Below are 24,157 nucleotides of genomic sequence, written 5' to 3' on the forward strand. Positions count from 1 at the left end.
GTTGGTTTTCATTCTATACCGTGTGGTGTTTTAGCTAACAGGAAGTTGGAAGTTTTTTCCCACATCTATTTTATTCCTGGTGGTGTGAAGAAGGCTTTGAAGCAGCATTCAAACCATTACGGCGGGCAGTGTTTCCCAACCTCACGATGGGGCCGCAACACGGTCATGATTGACGAGATATGAAAGATGAAAAAAAAACACATTCTGTGACATAAATGTGTGTTTTCTGACTTCTTTGGCACTTTTTCTTGGGAAATACAGGAAAGTTTAACCTCTTCTGTCCTATAATAAACATCTAAATGTAAATAAGCACAGGTGGTGCTGCTCACAACTCAATGACGTGTTTGCAACGAGGAGCCCCCAAGTAGACGTTGCTTTGTTTTCAGGTGTCGGAAGGTCAAAAGGTTGGGAACCCCTGACTGACTTCAAGTCTTTACCAACCTTAAGATTCTATCAGAAATACTTTTAGCAATGAGATCCAAACAAACACTTGAATTCTAAAATCAATTTACAAAAACTGTCCTTCGTTAAACACATTTTCCTTTACATTTTTAATAATCTACTCTACCTGTAGATCAAGAGTGTGCTCTCTGTGATTGTGTTAACTCCATGTTTCCTCAAGTGTTGAGCACTTCCCCAAGGTGATTCATCAAGGGCATTTACAATACCTGCCCACTGGAATGCACTGCGCAGTGAACACCCTCAAAGGTCACGCAGATAGCTGGATTAAAACTGGAGATGAATGAGGGCCCTGTTGTGTTGAGGCTGGTAGGTAACGGTGGCACAGTTTGCTGATGTTTGTGGGGCGGCTATAGTACAATGGGCATTTTGTTTGCTTGTGCGCCACGAGCCAACTCCACCAGCCGAGGAGGGAGATGCAGTTCAGCTGCTGTGCTGCTGGACCGCTGTGTGGAGACCACGTATGCTACTGTGGTTACTGTTTACGTGTGCGCCATGTGCACTTCTCACAAATAGATTTGACAAACAATTGCAGCGGAAAGTAACATTACTCTAGTACTGTCCTTAAGTACAATTTTGAAGTACTTCTACTTTCCTTGAGTATTTACATATTGTGCAATTTATTACTTCAATTGCAGAAGGAAATATTGTACTCTTTACTCCAATGCATTTTTTTTTACCAACTAAAGTTACTAGTTCACTGCGAAATAGCATACACACAGACTACATAATCAGATATTATGAGATATGACTAATGTTTGGTTATACTTTTATTAAGTACCCTGGAAAACATGAAGTTCAATTGGGCTCATTGAAAATATCCTTATACATTAATAATAATAATGTAACACTCCATGGTCCTATATTTCTGCCTTATGAGTACGTTGTTTGATACTTTTTGTACATTCAGCATTTTGTACTTTTTGGGAAAAGTTTGATTACAAGACTTCTACTCGTAATGGAGTATTCTTTTTACAGTGTTACTACTTATACGTTCAAATCCTGTTTCCACCACTGCAGTCTGCATTACTCATGTTTTTCACCTTCCTGTTTCAGATTTACATAGTGATGATGGACGCCAGCAGGGAGCTGCACGGTCCAGCCAGCCACAGTATTTGACTTTTGGGCATTGAACAACTCTACTGGAGCAGCTCAAGTTTAAATGCCCAATTAATGCACTTCAGCAGTAGTTGTTGAGGAGTCATTTCCCTTCCGTAATAAAGACACACAACTATAAATCTTATACACATATAAAACAGTTGTAAACGTGATAGTGTCAGACCGACCTGCGTCCAGCCACTAGGTAGAGCTGCCTTACTTCACTATTGTGAGTGTGTTGCTGGATGTGCAGATAGCCCCTGTATGAACACTGTTGTGGTTTGTTTGTTCTGCAGGTTGGGAGGGTTACAGTAACAGTTGACGAGTTTGCAAGAATAAGTACAAAAGAAAAAAGTCTCAGCCTACTCCCCCACTCATACACATAGACGTGTGGGAATGCATGATGACGACAACACTGAGGGGGAGCACGGTATGAATAACACAAAGGAGTTGAACACACCTGGTTGATGGAGTGGGTGTCAGTGGTGATAGTTTCTTTTTTATTCTTAGACCCCCCTCATTCAAAAGGAAGCCCCTTAACCTCCCTTTTAGAGCTGCATTAATAAGTCATTTTTCAAGCAAAAATGTCAAAGATTTGCAGCTTTTCTTCGTTTTACTGTCTAATAAAAATGATTCTCTTTGGCTGGTAGACCGTTAGTCGAACACAAGACATTTGAAGACATCACCATGGGCTGTTTCGTGGTTTCTAGACCTAACGGTTAATCAAGAAGATAATCTGCAAATGAATAGAGAATGAAAATGATGAATTAGTTGCGTCTCCCACGCTCTGTCATTATAGTAAACGTAATTAAAGGGTTAAGAGGTGAAGGAGTTAAAGGATAGGTTAAGCCTTTTTTTTATATTGTCTTAAAGGTGCAGTGTGTAGGATTTAAATGCTACACACTGTTTCTTTAATACTCAGAATACGCACATACAGTGAGTTATTGTTGTAATACAACTACAATGTAAGAAAACGGGGAAAAACTCAAGGGTCTTCTTTTTGTGTAAGAATGTATTTTGACGTTGAGCAGAGGATAATATGAGGCTTCAACAAGTCAGTCTTTTTAGTCTGAAATGACCTCTTCTTGCTCCCCACCTGACTGTTTTTCTTTTCCTTTTCTCTTCACCATGCCGACAGGAGCAATAATCAGTGACCAATAACCTTTTAATGTCTGCAGTGGTATGTTTGTGTTGTATAAAGATACAACACAATATCCAAATCCTTTCAGCTGCATAGAGTTCTCCTTCATGGGCGTTTAAGTTTAACAAGCAAGATAGTCACTCAGTGGTAAAACAATATGAAGCGTTTGATGAGTTGTGAACTTTGACACCACTTTACTGTCATACTGAAAACTTGTGGTGAAATCAGAGATGGTGAGTCACTGTAAACTGTCCACTCTTCAACTCAGTTCATCAAGCTGCAGGGAATCACAGCCTGCAGAAAAACAACATCCGGACATTTCAGACCTTAAATCAGAGCTTCTCAAGGCAGTAAGGAGCTTCCCAATCTGATTTTAAAATGTAAATACTGCATCAGTAAAGGCACACTCCACAAGTATGACTCTGGCACCATTTCAGACTCAAGTCTGACTGAAGATATCACCTCTGACAACTTAAAGCAACACTCCTGGAGACATAACATGTTGTTTCCAGCGAAGCCTTAGTCACAATGATACTATCTCATCTGTTTGGGTTAATGCTGGTGACACACTTGGCTGCCGCCTTCAGAGAGGAAAATACATAAGCAAATGATTGACAAAGCATTATGACATTAGCAGCTTTTTGTGTGTGTGTGGGGGGGGGGGGGGGGGGACACATTTCAGTGCTGTACTCTGCTGAAATCCAACTAAATGATAAAATATTGACAAAATAAACGTAATTCTTTCTTACGACCTAGAGAGCTGTGTGGCAGTGTAGGAAGGTCAGTGTATTCACCAGTATTACTGAGGTATGTCTGTAAAATTACCGACAGGATCCCATTTTGTCGCCATGCAAGCCAGGACATGACAGCACTGCAGTTCAGGCAGAAAAGTGTATGCTGAGGAATAGAAATACACAGAGGGAACAAGGGCGGCAAACAAATAAAGAATACAGGAAGAAACAGAGTGTGCACTTGTTTGTTTAAGTTAGACTGAGCAGAGTAAACTCCAACTGAAAGCACCTAATGTATCCTTCATCCTAAAACTACACACGAGCAGCTACAATGACCTCCAGTTTAGCAGCCTTTAAGTCATTTTATTGTCTTGCGGCAGTGTGTTCAAAAGGCACTGTAATTGTATTTGGGCCAGAGTGTGATGTTCAGAATGTGCAATCAGATAAACATTGTATTTTTAGGTCATATTTACATCTCACTGTTTAAGTTCCAGCTGCTTAACAGGAAATCATTCTTAATATAATGAAACAGAGAAGAACGTACACTCAATCACTCATCCAAAAGGTATTTTAAAAGACAGCAGTTTCATTATATTTCTCTCTGTTAATTATTGTATCACTTAATATCTTGCTGACTTGACTTCTGATTTATAATCCCACGAATGATTTCAGTCTTCTCTGTTTGACTGAATGTGTAAACAGAGAGATGAATACCTTTTATTCTGCTACTGAAAGGCTTTTTCTCCCTCCACTTGTTCAGTGTCTGAAAGGGGAGCAACATGAGCCACCGCACTGTGGGAAACACCCCCTCATGCCGTGTAAACCTGTCCAACGGGATACGGCACGGTTACAAATCCCCTGACTTGTGCTCTGAAGAATCCACAAAATATTCAGTAAACAGTGAAGACACTATTTTATTTGTGTAAAGTGTTGAGCCCTTGTCTTGTCAACAGTATAAAAAAAGGCATTGTTATGGTTGATTTTTCACTCATTGACACATATTTGAATGCACATTTCATGATGACTGGTTTTATAGATATGTTTTCTAGTGTTTGGTTGTCCTTTCGTGGTCAATCATTGGTTATGGTTTCTCTTTCAGTCAGCAACAGCCCTTAGCTCCACAAACTCAGCGATTAGTCAACTTGCTTCGTACATCTGATGGCAGCAGATCCAGCAGGTTGTCCTCCACTATCAGTCCGCTGAGATTCAGCAGGGGACAGTTCCCTATCTCCACAGGTAGGGACTCCAGACGGTTCCCTTTAACCTCCAGCCGGACCAGCTGGGCCAGGCTGGCCACTCTGGAGCTGAGATCTGACAGGCAGTTGTTTCCGAGAGCCAACGTCTTTAGCCTTTTACAGGAGAACAGCTCCTCTGGCAGCATCTCTAGGGAGTTGAAAGCAGCGGAGAAGAACTGGAGGCCCTGCAGGATGCCCACCTCAGGAGGAAGAGTGGTGAGCTGGTTGTGGGAGACATCGAGGTGCCTGAGTTTGGTGCAATAAAACAGCCGAGAGGGAAGCTTTTGTAGCTTGTTCCAGCTAACGTCCAGCGTCTCCAGGGTGTGCAGCTTACTGATGTGATCAGGGATGTAAGTGATTTTGTTGTGCCACAGTTTTAGTGTCACCAATCGGCGGCAGTGCTGCAAGCTCAGGATCTCCTCCACAGTGGTGAGTTTGTTTTCCTTCAGGTCCAACTCCTGCAGATTGCTCAGGCTGAAGACGGCACTTGGGATGCGCTCCAGGTCGCAGTCCACCAGCTCCAACGAGACTATGTTGGTTAACTTCTTCAGGCTGCTAAAAGCTTGGAGCTTGACGCCTTCGTTATAGATGCACAACCGCTGCAGCTGCAATGCAAGATCCACTACGCTGGGTGGGATCTTAGTAAGGTTGGAGCGGATATCGAGGACTCTCAGAGCTCTAAGCTGACGAAGAGATTCCAGGGTGGCACTTTTGGACACCTCACTGACTAAAGGACCACACAGATGTAACTCCTCCAAGCTATGCAGGGTGTACATCCACATAGGCACATCTTCTAAACTTTCAAAATGTAGACACAGGACCTTTAAATGTGCCTTGAGGTGGTTCAGGGCAGAAAGCTGGAGCTTTGCAGGGCAGAAGACCAGCGATAACTCCCGAAGAGAGTCCAGATTTGCTACACTAGCTGGGATGATGACATTATTGACTTGCTCCAGTTTAAGCGATTCCACTTCAGGAATCTCAAAGACGGTGTCGGGGAGCCCCGGCAACATGGAAAGGTGGAGCTCCAACCGGTTGCTGGAGTTCCTGGCGAGGCGGGTACGCAGCTTTTTGGCGGTCCACACGAAGTTGAGGTTGACCTGATGGAGATGGCTCTCGCTGACCTCGGAAAGAAAGACGGCAAATCTCTTAGAGTACAGAGCATCATATTGGTCCACAAGGTGCAGGAGGAACGCAAAGTCGTTCTTCACATCCGGTATGTCGTTGATGCCCGTCTCCAGTCGGACCTGCTCAAAGGAGTACTCCTTCAGAGGTCTATGAAACTGCCAGTAGAGGGTGTAGATGCACAGAACTCCGTACACTCCCACGAAGCAGATATAGCAGTAGGCAAGCTTGGAGAAAAGATGGGCTTTGGTGTGGTTACAGCAATAGATATCAAAACCAGTCAGCTCAGGAGGAACATAACAGCGCACTATTATCTCGATGTTCGGTACCAGCACCGCCGTGTAGATAATGATTATAAGGAACTTGAAAACTTTCAGTGACGTTTGTAGCACATACATGACATACAAGATGTCTGCTTCCTCTACATGAGTTCTGAACTTCTTCACCTTTTCAAACAGAGCTTTGGCCTGCTCTCCCTCCTTCTTATCCAAGACGGAGGGGGCCGACTGAAGCTCCGGGTTTTTCTTTTCTGGGTTAGACTTGACAGACGAGGAGCGAAGAAGCAGTCCAGTAGTCTCCTCGTCATCTGCTCTTCGATCCGTGGAATCTTTTGACATGGTGTTCCTCCTCCAACTAACCAGCTTCTCCTCTCCTCTTTCCTCAGAAACCTCACTCAGGGCCCTTGTGGTCCAGGGAGAATCGAAGCACTTCCCAAGGATGGTAACGAACAGGTCAAGTTTAGAAGACGTCCCGGGGAACTTGAACCAGAAGCTGCTTGCTACCATGAAGATCATAGTGTGGATCACAACGAGGTACGGGAAGAACTTTGCAAACCAGTGGACAAACTTCTCGTAGCAATAGTGGTTGACAAACACATACTGGGGGATTTCCAGGTTGTTCCTGCGACCAAACACCTCCACGATGACGGGCTTTTCAGGTAGGACCAATGTGTGCTGTGACGTCTCGTTGTCCCTGTAGGTCCGGATGTAGTTGCAGTCGACTGCTTCAGGCGTCTTGCTGGTGAAGGGGGTGGGCAGGCAAGAAATCTTGTCTTGGGTGAGCTGTGGAAGATAGATGAATGAAAAAATAAATGGAAAATTTTTTTGCTCCATATAAACTGTGTTATATGTAACCCTAACCTTAGCCATGATAAAAGTATATCTGAGGCCTTGTTCACGCGTACACAGGTATTTTTGTAAACGGGGGTTTCCTCCTTCGTTCTCCAACAAAAAAACTTTGGAGTGTTAGATAATGTAGCAGTGACCTGCACTGAGCATGCTGACGCCTCTGTTCCTAGTGGAAGAGTAACTGCACATTTATGTGTAGACATGTCAAGACCTGTTAGCAAGGTTATTTAGCCACGTCCGCTATTCCGGGATGTATTTATTGCCGCCGTTGTGCGACATGTCGCCTCATGAATGACGCCTCACAATGGAGAAAACAGGGCACACACTTGACTTTACAAGCTCAGTTTTCCCTTTCTCCACTGAAAACGCAGTTTCTGAAACTGTTCGGGCTGGTTAGAGTTTTACAAAAGCTCCATTGTTTACCAAAACACCTGTGTACATGTGAACTAATGGACAACAACAAGATCTCCGTGTGTTCACCATCTTAAAAAAAGAAAAGAAAACAGAAACTCAATTTTTGCAACATTTCAAAATGTTGATGTATATTGAAACTGCTAAATACTAACAGGTGGCAAATTAAAGATACAACTTGAAAACCAGCATGGAAAGAAAATTAAAAAATTTCAATTTTGGTCCTGAAACTGTTCAAAAAGAGGGAATATCCTTTGAAAGAATGTCACCCGCCTGTATTTTGAGTCCGAAAAAGTTTAGTGCATTTGTTGGGGACTGTTTTTTGCGGTTGATTAATATACATTTGGTGCTGTAGTGAGTATACAGAGCAGCTGGACGGTGTAGGATTGATTTAAATCACAATACATATGTTCATAGTAATGAATAAAGCAGGACAATTAACTGTCTCTATACTTTTGTTCTTTAATACAGCAGCACAGACACCTTTCTCACTGTCTACAGGGAGACAGGGTGTTAATGAAACAAAGAAATAAGCAGCAGAACTTATCTTTATTTCATTACATGTTATTTTATTTGCTTTCCTTCTGTGCTATTTCTAATGTGACACAGAAATGATAATCAGGTGGTGAGAGACGCATTAAGCAACAAGTTAGTGGTCTGAATCTGCAGTAAGTGGGTCAGGAGAGACACGTTAGTTCAATTTGACTGTGTGTTTTTGCATGACTTGGAGGTCAGATAATGTAGGAATTAAACAGAGGGTGTGTGGGAACAAAAACATCCTGTGATATTCCACAGTAGATACAAATAATGCAAACTTTTTACCCTCATCGTGCAGAATCTTAGATTAGGTAAGTAATAAGTATGTTTCTAAATTGGTGTAATCATGTAAGGATTAATGAGCATATGATCACAAAGTGTCTGCTTTGTAGGTGCCTCACCTGCAAGGTGCACCCAAAGACGCCAATCATCAGCATAGCAACGCACAGGTACTCTGAGAAAACATCCCACCACGGTTTCAGGACCCGATACTTTGAGTTCTGCTCCGCGCCGAAGTTTCTGAATTCCCCCACTGGGATCATCCTGGCTGCTGCTCCACACTGATGAAATAAAAGAGCGACGGTGAACACCGAGGCTAAAATTGACTTTCAAAACATTGCAGTCTCTGGAGAACAATTTTTTTTAAATGATATGACACAAAAAGACTGATGATGTACCAACACAGAATACGCAGGACTGTAGAGGGTACAAGCTATAGGCATCGATGGCCTTGAATGAATGATCGTGGGCGGATTTAAAGTGGATAAACTAGTTTGACAAGAACGTTAACAGAAAGGAACTCCTTCTTCGGGCAAGGGTTGAGGTCATTGTTTCTCGATAGGCCTACTTTCTCTTCCCCTGATAATTATAAAGTTATAGGGTAAAGACTACATGCTCAACCCCTGCAGTAATACCACTAAATCCACATTTGTTTATTAGCCCTTTTTAGTTTCTGAAGAAATATGACACTTGGCAACTAAACAAATAGACAAAGCATTGCAGCAGACCATGCCAAACATTTAGTGGGACTTAAATCGTATTTATAAACGATGTTTCTTTGTTTAGTTTATAATTATTAAAAAGTCGTTTCGAAATCACATCATGTCAGATACGCTACTGGACGTCATAGCTGCAAAACCACAAGAAACTTGAGTGTTACACGTTCATAACCGTCCATCAACTTTTATATCTTAAAAATAGTCGACAGTATCAGTATAACAGTTAAGTAAAAAAAAAAAAACTGTCGTTTTCAGCTTTAACCAGGTGAATTTCACATACCTGCGTCCGAGGAGGATCCACTAGTGTCCGGTGGGAGTCGGGAGCCGATACTCATCGTTAAAGACGAGCACACTGACGTCAAGTTGACAGGTAACACAAAACATCCGGACAAGATTTTCAAAATAAACCTATTCTTAACAAGCAAGTCCAACCCCCTCGAGCGCTAACTTTACAAGCAATGAAGAAAAAGACTTTGGCCCTACTGTAGACTACTACATTAAAGTATATTTATTCCCCAAATCTCTTCTCACAGCTCATATTACTAGATGTAATGTCAGCGCTGTGACGTTAACTCTTTTACTTGTACACTTTTATTGTACATTTTTACACACATTGAAAAGTATGGAACAAAGAAAAAGAATAATCTATTAGCCAATGATTGACATGCTACACTAGGACTTTTCTATGACTTACTCTACTGTGACTTTAATGATAATTTCTACCACTTACTATACAATGACATTTTAATATTTTAAGACTGACTTTATGATACATTTTATAATATTTTGTGGCGTACTATAGGTTTAATATGCAATATATTTTAAATCTTTTATGACAAACACATTTCATGATTTTCTAAAAGATTTTAATTTGGGATGTTTTGTGGCATATGCTTTTATTTTTATAGCATACTATACTCTATATTTCACTCGAATTCTTTGCATTTTAAATCACACACTAAATCATAAACTTTTGAACGGCACACTGTTCTATGACTTTTATATGAAATACTTCACTATGCCTTTTTTTGTGAATTTTCCAATGAGGTATACTATGATTTTTTAATGACTTTGTTTGACATACTATTCCATTACTTTTTTGACGAAAACTTACGTACTATACCATAACTTCTTTTGATATAGTATACTATATCTTTTTTAATTTATTTCGACACCGTATACTATGACTTATACTATGACATTATTTAACATTCTATATAGGTTGTCTTTTTATGACCCTTTCCCACAAACTATACTGACTTTTTCGACATACTATATTATGACTTTTATAACTTTTTTCGACATACTATACAATCACTTTTTCATGAATTTTTTCCACATGCTTTTTTTGTCATACTATACGATGACTTTTTTTTATGATTTATATGGACAAATTATACTATGACTTGACTTTTTTTAGACATACTATAATATGACTTTATTTCGACAAATTTTACTATGACTTTTTAACATACGTCATTTTTTTGACATACTATACGCTTTTATTACTTTTTGTCGACATACTATAGTATGACTTTTTTGATATACTATACTTTTGTTACCTTAACATACTGTGGCTATTTTTTTTTTTCAATAAATGTTACTATCACTTTTTCATGAATTCTTTCGACATGCTATAATATTTTTTCCGACATGCTATGTGATGACCCTCGATACACAACGTGTCCCTGTTGCTGTGCATGTAGTCGTCCGCAGCAGGTGCTGATTGGAGGGTTATCAGCTGTATGAGCCACACCTGAGTCAGTGTGTCTGCTCTGCCCTTAAATACCATTCCTCTGTTGTCTTTCAATGTTTGACAGGATTATGTCTTAATCATCTTTTAAGTAAACATAAATCAGGAAAGTTCTTCCCTTGGCAAATTTAATATTGGTCTATATCCACCTTTCAGGTTTGGTAAGAAAATGAGATGTGTTGGCAGCAAACATGGGTGGTTGACCAACGGCACCCTTGACACACTCAATGAAAGACAAAATAAAACCCCCAAAAATGTGACTATTTGCATCTATAAAGAGCGCTAACTTGGTAACACTGACTTGTTCATGTTGAATAAGATGATAATATATATGATAGTTCAGTATCAAAGGGCTGTAGTGCCCTCTGGTGGCCACTGCTGCTTTGCATCTTGACATAAACCACATGAGGTGTCATTTAATCATCATGGGGTTAGGGGCCAGATAAAAAAAAATTAAAAAAATAAAAATAAAAATAAAAAAAGTCTAAAAATGTCTAAAGCTCAAAACGAACAAATAAATACGTGACTAAAGCAGTACAACAAACATATTTTACTTTACAATGTATTATTGTACAGGGTATTTTTGCTGAAAAAAAAAAAAATGTACAAAGCAGACCTTAAATATTCTAATTTCCATTCCAACTACTGACGGACAGGAAAAAAAAAGTCCCTTTAGAAGTGAAGCATTTTTTACAAACATCCAAAATGAGCATCAACAGGCATTTCTACTTGGGTACAAGGCATGCTAGTTATTGAAAAACACAACACCAGAGTCCAATTCAGTACAAAGCTGATGTCAGTTTAGAGGAACGAGAAAACCAAAAGGATCCTGAACAAATAAATAAAAAAAAAAGCGAGATCTGAGATTTCTGTACAAGACTCCTTAGAATATCAATGTACAAAACGTCACTGAAAAACCTGTTTAGCTTAAATTGCTGTAACAAATACACGTCTTTAAGCAAGTCTTTGTTATTAGCGTACAATGTCTGAACACGACATTGCAATGCACCAACATGGTCACTTCTCTTCTGAGGTCTGGTGGAAGTGGAGGCCAAAAAGTCAACTGTAGGGGGAGCGTCTCAATTGTGTCAGTTATGAGTGTTTCACTAAAAACACTTTAAAAAAAAAAAAAGTTTATAAATACTACAGTATTCCGTTTCCTCTAAACACAGTCAAAGCCCGTCTCTTCGTTCTCTTGGCACTTCATACACACAATTATACTGGACCAGACTCTCCGACACCCTCACAGGAAGCAACACTCACAGTCACTTGCCAACACCTCTTGCAACGAAAAAAGATCACATCTTATGAATCTACCAGTGGATATTAGTGGAAGGACATATTTGTTACAATGCAGTTATTTTAAGGTCCTGCTTCTCTTCTACAAGCACTTGAATTTGAAACTTCGGGCCTCGTGCGAGGAACACCTTGTGTGAACAGATTCAAATCGTAAATTGACGTACGGGTGTTTTAAGAGAATTTGTGGCAATCGTCAATTTTCTGTGGTGTAAATTCAGAGGTGGTACATTCCTGTCGTACAGATACGCTGCCTTGCTCGGCAGAAAAAAAACATTTGAAGAATTATAATGACTTAATCTGAATGAATTTGGAGATTAAATGCATTGCCGAATTAACCAGATTAGTGTGATTTGCATCATGAGATTTTCTTTCAAGATTTTACTGCCATATTTAGTAACGACACTTTTTCCAATTTAACATCACCTTCTGTTTGTGTGTGTATATATATAAAACCTATCTCCCTGAGTGGCATGCTCCCCTGACCGCAGGTCCTCATTTAAGTCATGAACTACTTTGCCTTTGAAATCAAAATCCATATCAAACCATTCCTTAATTCTGTGTTAATTCTGAAGTTAAGTCGGGGGGGGGGGGGGGGGGGTTTAGAGCCTTCAGTTGCTCTGTATTATTATTGTCCTTAAACGCATACCTACTCGTGAACAGATGGCATTCATCGGACTGAAATCAACAAGGTTAAGTTCGTGAGGTTCAGAGATTTTGCTGAATCCAACTTGGGACACATTCAAGCAAACGTCACAGCAAAGGTTTAGGGCGAGGATACAGGAAATGGTCCTGCGTGAGGCCCATTCTCGTGTATAAGCTTCCTCTTGTGGCCGTCTGGGTTAACTTTAGCAAATCAAACACCGATTCTCCATCAAAGCACCTCAAGTTAATATACCGATGACAGTAATACCCACAGGCATTGTAATGGCACTTTGAACTCTACTGCCTATGCTGACAAACGCTACTTTTTGTCTCTTTTATATATAATGGGGTACATTTGAATTATTTAACCTTTGCTTGAGGTGTAAAGAGCTTCTGGTGACTCTCTGAGCCAGTAAACGGCCCTTTTTAAGTGTGCAGCCCTTTCCTCCCGGGGCTCAGACCTGGGAGATGATGGTCCGACTGAAGACTTCAAAAGATCTGAAAGGACAGACGGACTGAGGTCTCGCAGATTTCCCAAATAAATTAATCAACTTACCAGTCTAGAAAAGTGGACCGTAGGATTTTTTTGCTTTTTAAAAATGTTTTGCTTGTCCAGAACCAGAGAGGCAGCATGTGGTGTTTCACATAAGTCTCTAATTTGTTGTGAGGGTCTTTCTTTAGATTTGGGAAGACAGAGTGGAGTTTTGGGGGCGCTTGTCTGCCTGTGAGTGAGTGACAGGGAGCTAGGAGCTTCATAGGCTTTTGCTGAAGTGCCCGCCCTGCCGCTGATTGTTGTAAGTGCTGAAACCGGAGTTGGCCGACTGATGGGCTGGTGATGGGGCGCCGCTCTCCCTCTCAGACTTCTGACACTGTGGCAGCTCTTTCTGGCACGGCTCCATGGTAACGGCCACACCAACGCCGCTCCGCCCAGACGTCATGTGAGTCACCTCCGACCAGGTGTCCGTCTCAGGGTCGTAACACTCCACACTGTCCAGGAACGTGTCGCCATCGTAGCCTCCTGTAAATAGAACATTGACAATTAGTCGTACGATTATAGTTTTGTAGTGAAGTGAGTAGAGTAGTTTTATCGCCACAAAATTAAACTGAAAAAACTAAACATGCTAAAATAACAATATCCTCAGTAATATTAGGAACAGATGTACGAAGTTAGTTGGCCACAACCTCAATGTCTAACACAAATGTGGTCAATTTATAGGACTAAAAGAGGCCATATGTCAGAGAATGCAAATTAAATAAAGTTGTTTTGACAGCAAACGTGTATTTTATACATGAATTTAGTTCGGTGCTTTGACTCTCAATAGTTACACTACTACTCACCCATTACATAGATGCGTCCATGTAACGCAGTGACTCCCAGAGCACTGCGTCGGTGCCTCATGGAGGCAGAAAAGCTCCACGTATCAGTTTCCACATCGTAGCGCTCCACTGTGTTCAGCTGGTTGGTGCCATCGTAGCCGCCCATCACAAAGATGCGATTCCCCAGAGAGCACACACCTGAAAAGGGTCAATGGCAAGCTTAAGTGTTCCATTACTTTATCTAGATATGGGGAAACCGGAGAACATGCAGCAAGCATCCGCCAGAGTTCCCTCCTGGTGAGTTTATGAATTAGAAGAAGGGTTAAAGAAGTGAATCTCTGCACCGCTTCCTCCCCATCTTGTTTAAATCTCAATAGCACAAACGAAAAAGCTTGAATATATATTAAAGTATATATTTATACACTTTCTTCCATCAGAAAGCAGCTTTCTAGTTCTTGCTTACCAGCTCCGGAGCGCACAGTGTTCATGGGGGCCATGGTCATCCACTCGTCCCTCTCAGGGTTGTAGCACTCACAGGAGCTGAGCCGGTTGGACCCGTCGAACCCCCCCACGGCATAGAGCAGCCGGGTGATGACAGCCACACCCACTCCGATCCGCCGTGTCAACATTGGGGCTACCAGATGCCACTCGTCCCTTTCTGGATCGTACCTGAACGAAGAACAACGCATATTAAATTCGTTTTATCTTTTATTTTTTAATTTTTTTGGAAAACCAAATTCCCTAAACACTGCTAATCTGTGTCACTGTCGGCCCGGTGAGGGCTCCAGGCAGAAACGTGATGTTTGCCATTGATAAACTCCCCCCTACGTCAACTACTGCAATGCTCACTATGTAGGAATCCGTCAGCCTTATCTCGCCTGTAGCTGGTCTACAGCTCCTCCCTGGTAGCAGGAAGAGAGGCCCTATCTCCCACGTACTGGCCTCTCTGCACAAAATTGATTTTAAGATTATTTTATTTATCTTTAAAGTATTTCATGCACTTTTTTTTTCTGCAAGAGACAAAATAGAATATTCGCAGTTTGCATAATCTGGTTAAATTTCATACACATTTTTTTTAAGCGCTTGAAGATCCAACGATCACTTAAGCGTTTATCAAGCAAATGTATGTCAAGGGAACCGAGATTTGAACACAAGTGGTCACTCGAAACGCACGTGAAGACGCATTCTAATGCCAGGTGTGAACCGACGTACTCAGTGATCGGATCACCCAAGACGCATGTTAACGTCTGAACAGGGCCTTTGTTGCACAGATCCATTTTCAGCATCTGTAGTCTGTGAGTCACTTATAATAAGTTGCATATTTTTGCTGAGTCGTTACATGGGCATTCAGACAGGTTAGGCATGCTCAGTTTTCACAGTCGTTGTGGTGTTCCTGGTTAATATTTGCCATTTGTCTGCGTCAGAGTAAATCTTTAACTGTGAATTAAGAGCGAGATAGACACACACATACAGGCCACTGTAAATACGGTCATATTAAGTATTGCGCCACAGGTCCCTGTCTAGGTTTGAGTCGTTCGTACACGGCTGGACAAATAAATGTAACACTTGTTGGTGGGACATGTTGATGGACTTCGTGCTAATCATCCTCCAGCCTTTTATGGCTCGTCACAATTCATGCTGTTGCTGGCTCACTGTCCAGACCAGCTGTCGAGAAGAAGCTGAGCAAACAAAAAGGCCATTTTCCAGTCGGGAATAATAAACCGTGGGAAGGTAGTTAACTCGAGGTGTTCCTTCTAAATATAGCGAGTAAGAGCGCTGCTGCATATGACCGATAGAGTTGGAACACACAGGCCGCGGGAGAGAAACTTTGCTATTCTATTTTCAGCCATCATGTCATTTACCGTTTAGTTATAGAACACAAAAAAAAATAATATTGATTAAAGCTTCCTCATTGGAGCTTTGACTGATTTAAAAACATATTTCAGGAAGTGGAACAAAAGCTTTAAAGTTCCAGGAAGTTAGCCGTTCCTGCTCATCAACTAGCTACAATAAACAGACCAGAGCATACTCCTCTGTTATAAATGTCATCGGCTGGGCTTCAGCCACACATCTCAGTTCTTATTTATCACTGAATGTATACACCGAGCCAAACCACAGACAGCTTGACACTAAATGATCTCACTTCATTGGGCCTTTTAAAACAGCCTGCAGCACACTGGAAGTAGTTTTACCTGTTGCTTGTTTAAAGGATACGGTTGGTATTATACATTCTGTATCATTATCAACAAAACAAATCAGGATGTGGCTTCACCGACTATACGTGTGAGCAGAGGGAGACCAAAGCGAATGCATATAAAAAACATAAAGCACTAAAACGACAGCATTATGAAGCTGAATTCGCTTACCTTTCAACGCTATTGTGATGAATGCACCCATGTGATCCACCGACTGCATATATCATGCCATCGATGACACCAACTCCGATTCGGTTCCTCGGTACGCTCATGGGTGCACACGGCAGCCAGCAGTTGTTCATAGGATTGTAGCAGTCCAATGCATTCGAGTCCATGTTGCCATCGGGCGCGTTGTTCCTTCCACCCACAGCGTAGAAAAGCCCGCTGATCACAGAGGCTGCCAGGCCACTGCGGGGCACCTGCAAGTCGGCCAGCCTCAGCCAGGCTCCTGTGCAGGGATTATAGGCCTCCAGGTAGCTGAGAGACTGACGGAAATAACCCCCTGCTGTGTAGATGAGCTGCGGCACCTTGGGTGTTCGCCAAGAAATGCCTTTGGTGGGCTTGTGGAGGGTGAGGTCCTGGAAGATCTGGGCCAGGTAGTCTTTACACTGGGGGTCCCAGTCCAGAGACTGGAGCTGGGTCTGCAGGAAGTTGGGGGTGAGGGAGTGGCAGCGGACAGCCTGGAGTAGCGCCTGGACGTACGGCCGCCGGTTCTCCCGGTCGTAGCGCACCCAGGCCACGCATGCCTGGAAGACTTCGGACTCGCAGCGCACATTGAGCTCGTCTCGGCTGATGAGGGTGACCAGCTGGCAGTGGGACAGGTTGAAGAACTCCTCCTGGGTCGCCACCTAGGGACAGGGGAGAGAGATGAAAGCTTTTAATAAGACAAGAGCTCTGATCAAGGCCATCTTTACCATAATAACACGACGCTAGGAGCAACAGCACCCACAGTGGGTGGCGTTACCACAGGTGTTTGAAAACGACGTCTGACTTTGGGTAACGCAAACACGCCAAAGGCTCTTGCCAGCGGTTGATTTGTCTGTTCTGGGCTAAAACTATAATACTATATTCCATTTCTGCTAATAGATCCCCCATAATGCTACACATTGTGCCTCTAATGTCAGATGAAATCAAGAAAACGCTCACAAGTGAGAAGCTGGAACCAACACATTTTGGACAGTTTTGCTTGAAATAGTCAGTAAACAGTGACTGGAGATGGTTTAAACAAACCCAGGTTTCATTTGTGTAACACTTTGGTCAAACGTCAAGATTATTTAGGAGACAGTAACAAGATAAGGCGCATTTAGACTAGCGCACGGACTGAACACTCGAGAAATCCGGCATCCTGCCATGAGCGTCGCAGTATATTTTAAATTCATAGAGGCGTGCAATCAAACGTTATACTGTGTGTATCTTTCATATGGAGAAAGTGTATTTAGACAAATCCCTTGAATACCTCAATTTATTCACTTCATGATTTCTTTTCTTTTTGTAAAGAAAAGCACATTTGTGAAAGACTGAAACACTAATGGGTGTTACTTGACACATCTGTGACCTGCCTCTACCTTCTTATCAGAGATCAATATTGAATGTCCCTTCATCGTTTGTGTGCTGCACAGGTAAATCCACATACTCATGAATCATAGTTTGCATTCTTGAGAATCGTCGCACAAAAGGCACGCAACAGTCAACCAGCGGAAAACCACAACGGAACAAGTGAAACAGCATTTGGTCACAAACACGAGACACTTCTCACCCCCCCCCCCCCCCCCCCCCAATGTGTGTTCCGCCGACGCTTTACCTGGCTGAAGTTCATGTAGATGTATTCGCGGGCCTTCTGGTGGAGCTCCATGCAGGCGATCTGCTCAGCAAAGTTGGCGATGCCGATGGCGTTGCTGGGGTCCAGCTGCTGGACGAGGAAGTCGCAGCAGGCCTTGACCACGCTGTCTATCTGGTACATGACGGCGCCGTTCATCACGTGGATCACACACTTCTCCCCCACCGAGATGCTGGCTGTGTAGGCAAACTCTATCAGTCGGTCCATGACCTGAATGAGCGAGACGGAAAGAGGAGGGGACAGGTGGAGGTGGAGAAAAGGGAGAGAGTTGAAGGAGGGAAGAAATAAGGCTCCGGTGCTATTTATATCTGGACCTGGCTATTAATTTTTCCAATTTGTGCCAATACAACCTTTTGTCATACGAAATTGGCTGTCTCTTAGATCATACTTCTAATGTCTCAAAACAATGTAATGTATTGGTAGTAAAATGTCACAGCTCACGCCTTTAACCCTGAATCACGTTTAATGAGCTGCGAGTGGGATTGTGTGTCAAATCAAATAAAACAAAGATGTCCATCAAGAAGAGTCGACATCTGACTCACCCTGGGGTGGATCCCCTCGATGGGCACCAGCTCCTTGCCGCACTCCTTCAGCCCGTTGGTGAACATGGCCCTGAAGACCGGGGACGAGGAGGCCAACACCACCTTGTGTGCCACGAAGTCCACCGCCTCCAGGTCTTTGTAGCGCACGCGCAGCGTCACGTCGCACAGCTGATGCTCCAGACGCAGCTCGTTCATGATGGCGAAGGCGGCCGCCGTGTGGCTCTCTAGCGTGTAGCTGAAGACGCGGTGGCCGTTGCGCGTGGACGGAGTCACCAGCGCTTTGTATTCTGTCAGGCATTCTGTCATTTCCTACCCTGTCGTCTCCTCCTCCCGGGTCTCTTTCTCAAGAACTGCGGGCAGCGTTATGGGGCATCCTTGCACAGGCGTGGGCGAAATAAAAAGAATTCAAAACCCGACACTTGGCAGACGGCTGAACAGAAAGCTCCGGGCTCTCCTGGTATTCGTTTGTGTGGAAGAGTTCACGTTCTGATTAATGTGGACATGAGGATTTCCTCGCTCTGTTCAGTACCCGAGTCCAGCCATACTGCTCATTATGGCATCACTAGAGACTTCTGTGTGAGCTGCCCGTCACGGCTGGTTGTACTTTCACATGTTGCAAGTCCAACATAATCAAAAATGGCTCGAGACTGTGTAAAAATGCCCCCCCACAAAAACAAATTTAGAATATCAACAGAGGGCTACACTTGTGCTGAGGGCTGCAGAGTCAGATACACCACACATGTGACAGTAGAAAAACAGGGCAGAGTGCCAAAAGTGTCGTAAGTGTAACTTGGGAGCCCTTGGAAATGAGGGGGGGTGTTGGCTTTCTCCGGAGACGCCTTCCTCGAGGTTGCCCAGCTATGGAATTTGTTTTGCAGCGCTGTGTTTACTTGGAAGCTTTTGGCTCAGCTGCCAACTGGAAGGAAAGAGAGCGAGTGAGCGTGTATGTTCATGCAGTGGCACAGTCACATACTTTCATAAAAAGGCACAGTTAATAAAATCCTGCCACTGTTCATATCTGTGTACACATCTGCTGAATGCTGACAAGTACATTGTCCCATGTAACAAGGGGCTCAGCACCAGTCGGCCTCCATCAACTTACACAGCTAAAGCACACACACGCTAAAACACACACACACACACGCTAAAACACACACTAAAACACACACACACTAACACACACACACACACACACTAAAACACACACACACGGTTTCCTCCTTTATATGATGAGTGAGCTACTTTTACTCATCGTAGCACTTCCTTTCATCTTTGGTTATACGCGTTTGTGAGAAGAAGATTCAATCGCAACTTACTTCCACATCTGAACTTAAGACTGACATTAAAAGCGTTGCACTACTAAAGAGTCTTCCAAAAAACAGGTTTGCGCAGGCGTGTGAGGAATGGTGAGGGAGGGATGTCTGTTTGGAAGGGTGATGGAGTGGCTTAGATTAGGCTTGAATTGAGCTGGTCAGCATGACTGAGTGCTTTCGCTCTGTGCTGTGACAAATCCAGCTGGAGGTCGGAGCAGAGGCAGCAACAGACGCATGCAATCACCATCTTTCAATCAGAATTAAAGAGGTTTGAATTGAACCTTCTATCCAATCCACTGCAGCGGATGATAAAACAGGAAATAGCTGCATCGTTTAGAAATGAATACTTCTTTCAGGGATATGGAGGCCCCGGGTCCATGGAGAGAGACACACTTGCTCTGTTGCACACCATTAAAATAGCCTCGAGGGATGCTGCCACAACAATACCTCTTTTCTGTCAATCCAACTTCTTTTTTCCAGAATAACCGAACTGCCTGTGTCGCTGTGACATACAGTGCAAAGAGCAGCCAGCAGCTGCTAATTGTCCAGCTGGAGTGTTCAGAGTTACAACACACACACAAACAAACTAATTATTATACCATGTACATTATATACTGAAATATAGATGCATTAAAAAAGGTTTACACTTGAATTGTAATTCTGCTGGTGTATCCCGGGCTCTTCCACGCCTACAGCTGAGCTCATTGATCCGGCACTCGTTATCGGGTCGATACCCAAAGTCCTGGTCTCATTGTTGGTATCGAGACTGGAAAAGTCGGATGGCTGCATCCAGATGGCCACACGTCAGTAACCATCATGAAGTCAATCAGCCAGCAGTAATATGAAACACATGAGATTCTCCCTTCAGGGTGAAATAGTTTCACAGGAGAACATGTTGCTCAACAGACAGAAACTCTTTACTGACAAACACGCTTCCTGAGTCTACCTTTGCACCTGCTGCAGATCTCAGATATGTCATGCAATTATAATGTAGGACAGTAGACTTCTCAGGTATCACACTAAAGTCTGATTCTCTTTAGAAGCAGGAGTTCCCAAGAGATTTGATGTTAAATACAACTCTATTGGAGCTGAAACAACTAGTGGATCTATTGAGCGGCAGAAAATGTGTCTATTGTGATAAATCAGTTCATTATTTAAACCATTTTCCAAACAAACATATCCTAGAGTTGCTTTTTTTAAGCTTCTCAAATGTGGAGATTTGATGATTTTGTCCGCCATCATTACCGTGATCGTAAACGTACTTTCTTCAGGATTTTGCCGTTAGTTTTGGGGCTAAAATAAGCTTTCTGGAAGCATCACCGTGGGCTCTGCAGATTAGTGAATTCTGACATTTAAAAAATGACCAACCAGCTACGAATATTATGACATTCATAATCTGCATATTATTTCTTCTATCAATCCAAAAAAATGTCCAATCACAGTTCAGTTATTCAATGATGTAAAAGACAAGCAGCACATGATCACAATTCAGAAGCTGGACAGAAATGAGAAAATACTTTACGTAACAGTGTTTTATTTCTTTTTTTTTGTCAATAAACTAATTGATTGTCAAATGTTTCAGCTTTACAAAAACGGCTAATCGAGTTACACCTCTAACTTGGTACACAAATGTATTTTGTGGGTAAGGTGAAACCTGTGATCCAAACATACATCCTCATACACTCAGATTAAGGTCAATTAAACCAATCAACAGTAGGCAGAAACAGACTGATCAATCTCTCAGTACTTTGGGGACTCTCTGCACCCCTCAAGGACCCCTGGTAGACACCAGTTTGAGAACCACGGTCCAGGCCTGCAGTTCTCCATTTAGCAGGGACTTCAGAACTGGAGTGGTTTAAACTTTAAAGTTAGCCCACATGCAAGCTGGTAAGAGTTACACACGAACACGAGTGTGTACCGTGTACCGTGTTTCTCAGAGCTCTGCCTCGGTGACTCATCGTGAACTCTTCACCGAGCAAACAGTGGAACTGGCTGTACCAAAACATGACCCAGAAGAGCAGCCAGTCCTTACATAAACCCAGATGGAATTAGATGTGCGCGCCATTACTCCAACATTAAGAGCTTTCACACAAAGCCCCGTTTCCCCTGCGGGTCCAACGTTGGTCATTTATGTGCCTGTTTTGATCAAATACTCCGGAGCACTGGCATGGAGCGAAATTCGGGGGTAACACACGTCAAGAAGAGTCGATTAGCGTTAAATTCTCTGTTTGTTTTGCGACGAAAAGTGAAGTCGATGTACCCCATTCATGACAAACAGCTCGAGACGCCACCGATAACAAGTTAAACGTTTCGGAAACAGAGCTGACAGCGAAATCGGCTCCTAATAATAGACAGCAACGTAACGACTGAGAGCCCGGGAGCACAGAAATGCTAACAAAGCGCTGCCGACACATGATGCAACGACAAGCTTTCACATCTGCCCTCATTACAGTTCCCGTGAATCAATACTCGTAGCTTAAAATTGTAATTAAAGAAACTCACGTTGTCTAGTTCAATTCCTCCATCGCGGTCTGCCGAGCTGTGCGTCACATAGGAAGAGGTGGGGGGGGGGAAAGCTGTAACTCACCGTGACTAAGCATTGTACCGGCCGCCTCTCGCTTTCACAATAAGAGCCCGCCTCCGCCGCGCTGGACCCGCCTCTGTTGACGAGTAGTGGAACTGAAGTACGTCCCGAAGGAGGGGGCTTTTATTGAGAAGGAACCCTCAGAAAAAAAGAAAAACGAAGCCAAAAAAAACAAAACACTGTAGCTTCAGCGTCAATCAAATCCGATACAAATAATACAAACATGACCTGCATATTACACTGGTCACATGTGTCCACTACACTTTGTTGAAACGGATATTGCGAATAAGAGTGAACTACTAAAGTACAAAAAGTACAATACGTAAAGCTAATTTATTATTACTTCATAATGCAATTTGAAAAGAAAACAGGAAATTGCTAATTGCAATTGTTTAGTGGCGTAAAATAAAAACATAAGGGTGACCAAGAGACATGACTAGTGACCCCTAATTACCTATCACCCCAAATTGCTCCCTCTCTGCAGGTCGATGTGTGGTTGGTTCATGTTGCTTGACACGTTCCCTTCCTTCTAGAAATATCCATCTTTGTGAGTGGCTGCTACAGAACAACGCAGATGACAGAAATATGCTCCACGCAGTTGCTGACACTAGTAAATGTCCCCCTCTTGCGACATACGTAATTCAGGTCACAGCCGCAAGGTGGCGTCAAAAGCCAACTATGACAGTGCAGGCGCAAAAAGACCCACATCAAGTTACTCGTTCAAAATACATCATTATATGATCACAAATGTGTTGCAATCATGCGGGAGTGAGCTGCCAGTAATTATATTGTACAAAAAATGTTCAAGCTTTGTTGGGACCCAGATTCCACAGCTGATTAAACCAAATAAACAGGGCAGATACATCTTTGCTCCCTCAGGGTTAGTGAAATTGATGATGAAGCATTAACAGTCAAGAAAAACCCTTGATATGATATGACAAGCACTTGAATCAGCCTTCACCAGCAATTCCCCAGCAGAGCAATGACGCTGCCCTCAGTCTGTGTGTTCCAGTCAGAAGAATTAAGCGAGGTTAGCCTTGGGGCTCCAAATGGACACTCCTAGACTAGACTCCCACTGTCTGTCTGCTCTGCAGCTGAGGGTAAAGCTGCACTCACAGGATCAGTTTTGTGAGTTACTTTCATGTACATGTTTTCTATTTATCAAGTCTGCAGTTGGGACTGTCACGGCAGATGACTCGTGACTTCTATCTGTTCAGTTTGTTGTATGATTTCCGCAGCAGGAAGGAAGCTGGGGGGACGGCAAAGATTCCCTGACATGTTGACCTCTGTCAGCAGGCACTGTGCTGTGTGGATACAGGCAACATCTGGAGGAACACCTGCACCTACAAATCAAAGGTGTCCCAGAGCCATGTTGTACTTTTTATTTGAGATAAGTGGTCACTTAAAAGTGAAACAACTAGTTTGTGAGGAAGACTTACACTAGACTTTACTTTGCATGAAGCTGAATGTCTTAGAGTTGCTTTGCGCATAATAATTTTCCTGTTAGAGGTGTGAAAAGTCAGCCTATGTCCCGAAATAGAATATTGCACATATGCTGTTTGCAGAGTCACACCACACTTGTGTTTCCGGTCAGAGGGATATGTAATTTTGAGGCGTTGGTTATAGTCTCACCAACAGGCTGACAGAAAAGGGAAGAAGAAAAATTGAGATCTCTGTGTAAAAAATAAAAAGGCGCGTTGTGTGGCGCTCATGCCGTCCCGAGACACGCAGGCTGTATATAGGCCAATACCAATACCAGATGTGAGACAAGGGGGCCGCCTTCCTCTGGTGCTTCTTCAAGAACTGTTCTTCCATT

General features: G+C 42.8%; 2 protein-coding genes across 5 annotated transcripts; both read right to left on the reverse strand.

The window, feature by feature from the left end:
- Nucleotides 1-4,325: 4,325 nt before the first annotated feature.
- On the reverse strand, nt 4,326-11,011 carry LOC142948255 (volume-regulated anion channel subunit LRRC8C). Its single transcript, XM_076090148.1, has 3 exons — nt 9,140-11,011; nt 8,263-8,421; nt 4,326-6,847 (listed from the first exon to the last, which is right to left on the reverse strand). The coding sequence occupies exons 2-3, from the start codon at nt 8,401-8,403 to the stop codon at nt 4,556-4,558; spliced, it is 2,433 nt and encodes an 810-aa protein (XP_075946263.1). The 5' UTR covers nt 8,404-8,421; nt 9,140-11,011; the 3' UTR covers nt 4,326-4,555.
- Nucleotides 11,012-11,147: 136 nt separating this feature from the next.
- On the reverse strand, nt 11,148-22,509 carry keap1b (kelch-like ECH-associated protein 1b). Of its 4 annotated transcripts, XM_076090150.1 has the most exons (8): nt 22,260-22,417; nt 20,403-20,540; nt 18,445-19,360; nt 17,867-18,112; nt 16,237-16,913; nt 14,334-14,539; nt 13,892-14,068; nt 11,148-13,571 (listed from the first exon to the last, which is right to left on the reverse strand). In XM_076090150.1, the coding sequence occupies exons 3-8, from the start codon at nt 18,748-18,750 to the stop codon at nt 13,306-13,308; spliced, it is 1,878 nt and encodes a 625-aa protein (XP_075946265.1). In that variant the 5' UTR covers nt 18,751-19,360; nt 20,403-20,540; nt 22,260-22,417; the 3' UTR covers nt 11,148-13,305. The 4 variants fall into 4 exon arrangements, with proteins under 4 accessions (XP_075946265.1, XP_075946267.1, XP_075946264.1 ...); XM_076090152.1 differs by lacking the exon at nt 20,403-20,540 and having other exon boundaries at nt 22,345-22,509; XM_076090149.1 differs by lacking the exon at nt 20,403-20,540.
- Between the last annotated feature and the right edge of the window lie 1,648 nt (nt 22,510-24,157).

The sequence above is a fragment of the Anarhichas minor genome, unplaced genomic scaffold, assembly GCF_050575085.1.
Source record: "Anarhichas minor isolate MPS153535 unplaced genomic scaffold, ASM5057508v1 ptg000012l, whole genome shotgun sequence".
In the NCBI taxonomy this organism is placed as follows: domain Eukaryota; kingdom Metazoa; phylum Chordata; class Actinopteri; order Perciformes; family Anarhichadidae; genus Anarhichas; species Anarhichas minor.

Coding starts and splice junctions, on each gene's coding strand:
- keap1b (XM_076090152.1), bottom strand. CDS start 18,750: ATGACAGAATGCCTGACAGAATACAAAGCGCTGGTGACTCCGTCCACG. Junction 14,069..14,333: donor CACTGTGCGCTCCGGAGCTG/GTAAGCAAGAAC, acceptor GACCCTTTTCAG/GTGTGTGCTCTCTGGGGAAT. Junction 13,572..13,891: donor TGGACGCATCTATGTAATGG/GTGAGTAGTAGT, acceptor TTCTATTTACAG/GAGGCTACGATGGCGACACG.
- LOC142948255 (XM_076090148.1), bottom strand. CDS start 8,403: ATGATCCCAGTGGGGGAATTCAGAAACTTCGGCGCGGAGCAGAACTCA. Junction 6,848..8,262: donor TCTTTGGGTGCACCTTGCAG/GTGAGGCACCTA, acceptor TATCTTCCACAG/CTCACCCAAGACAAGATTTC.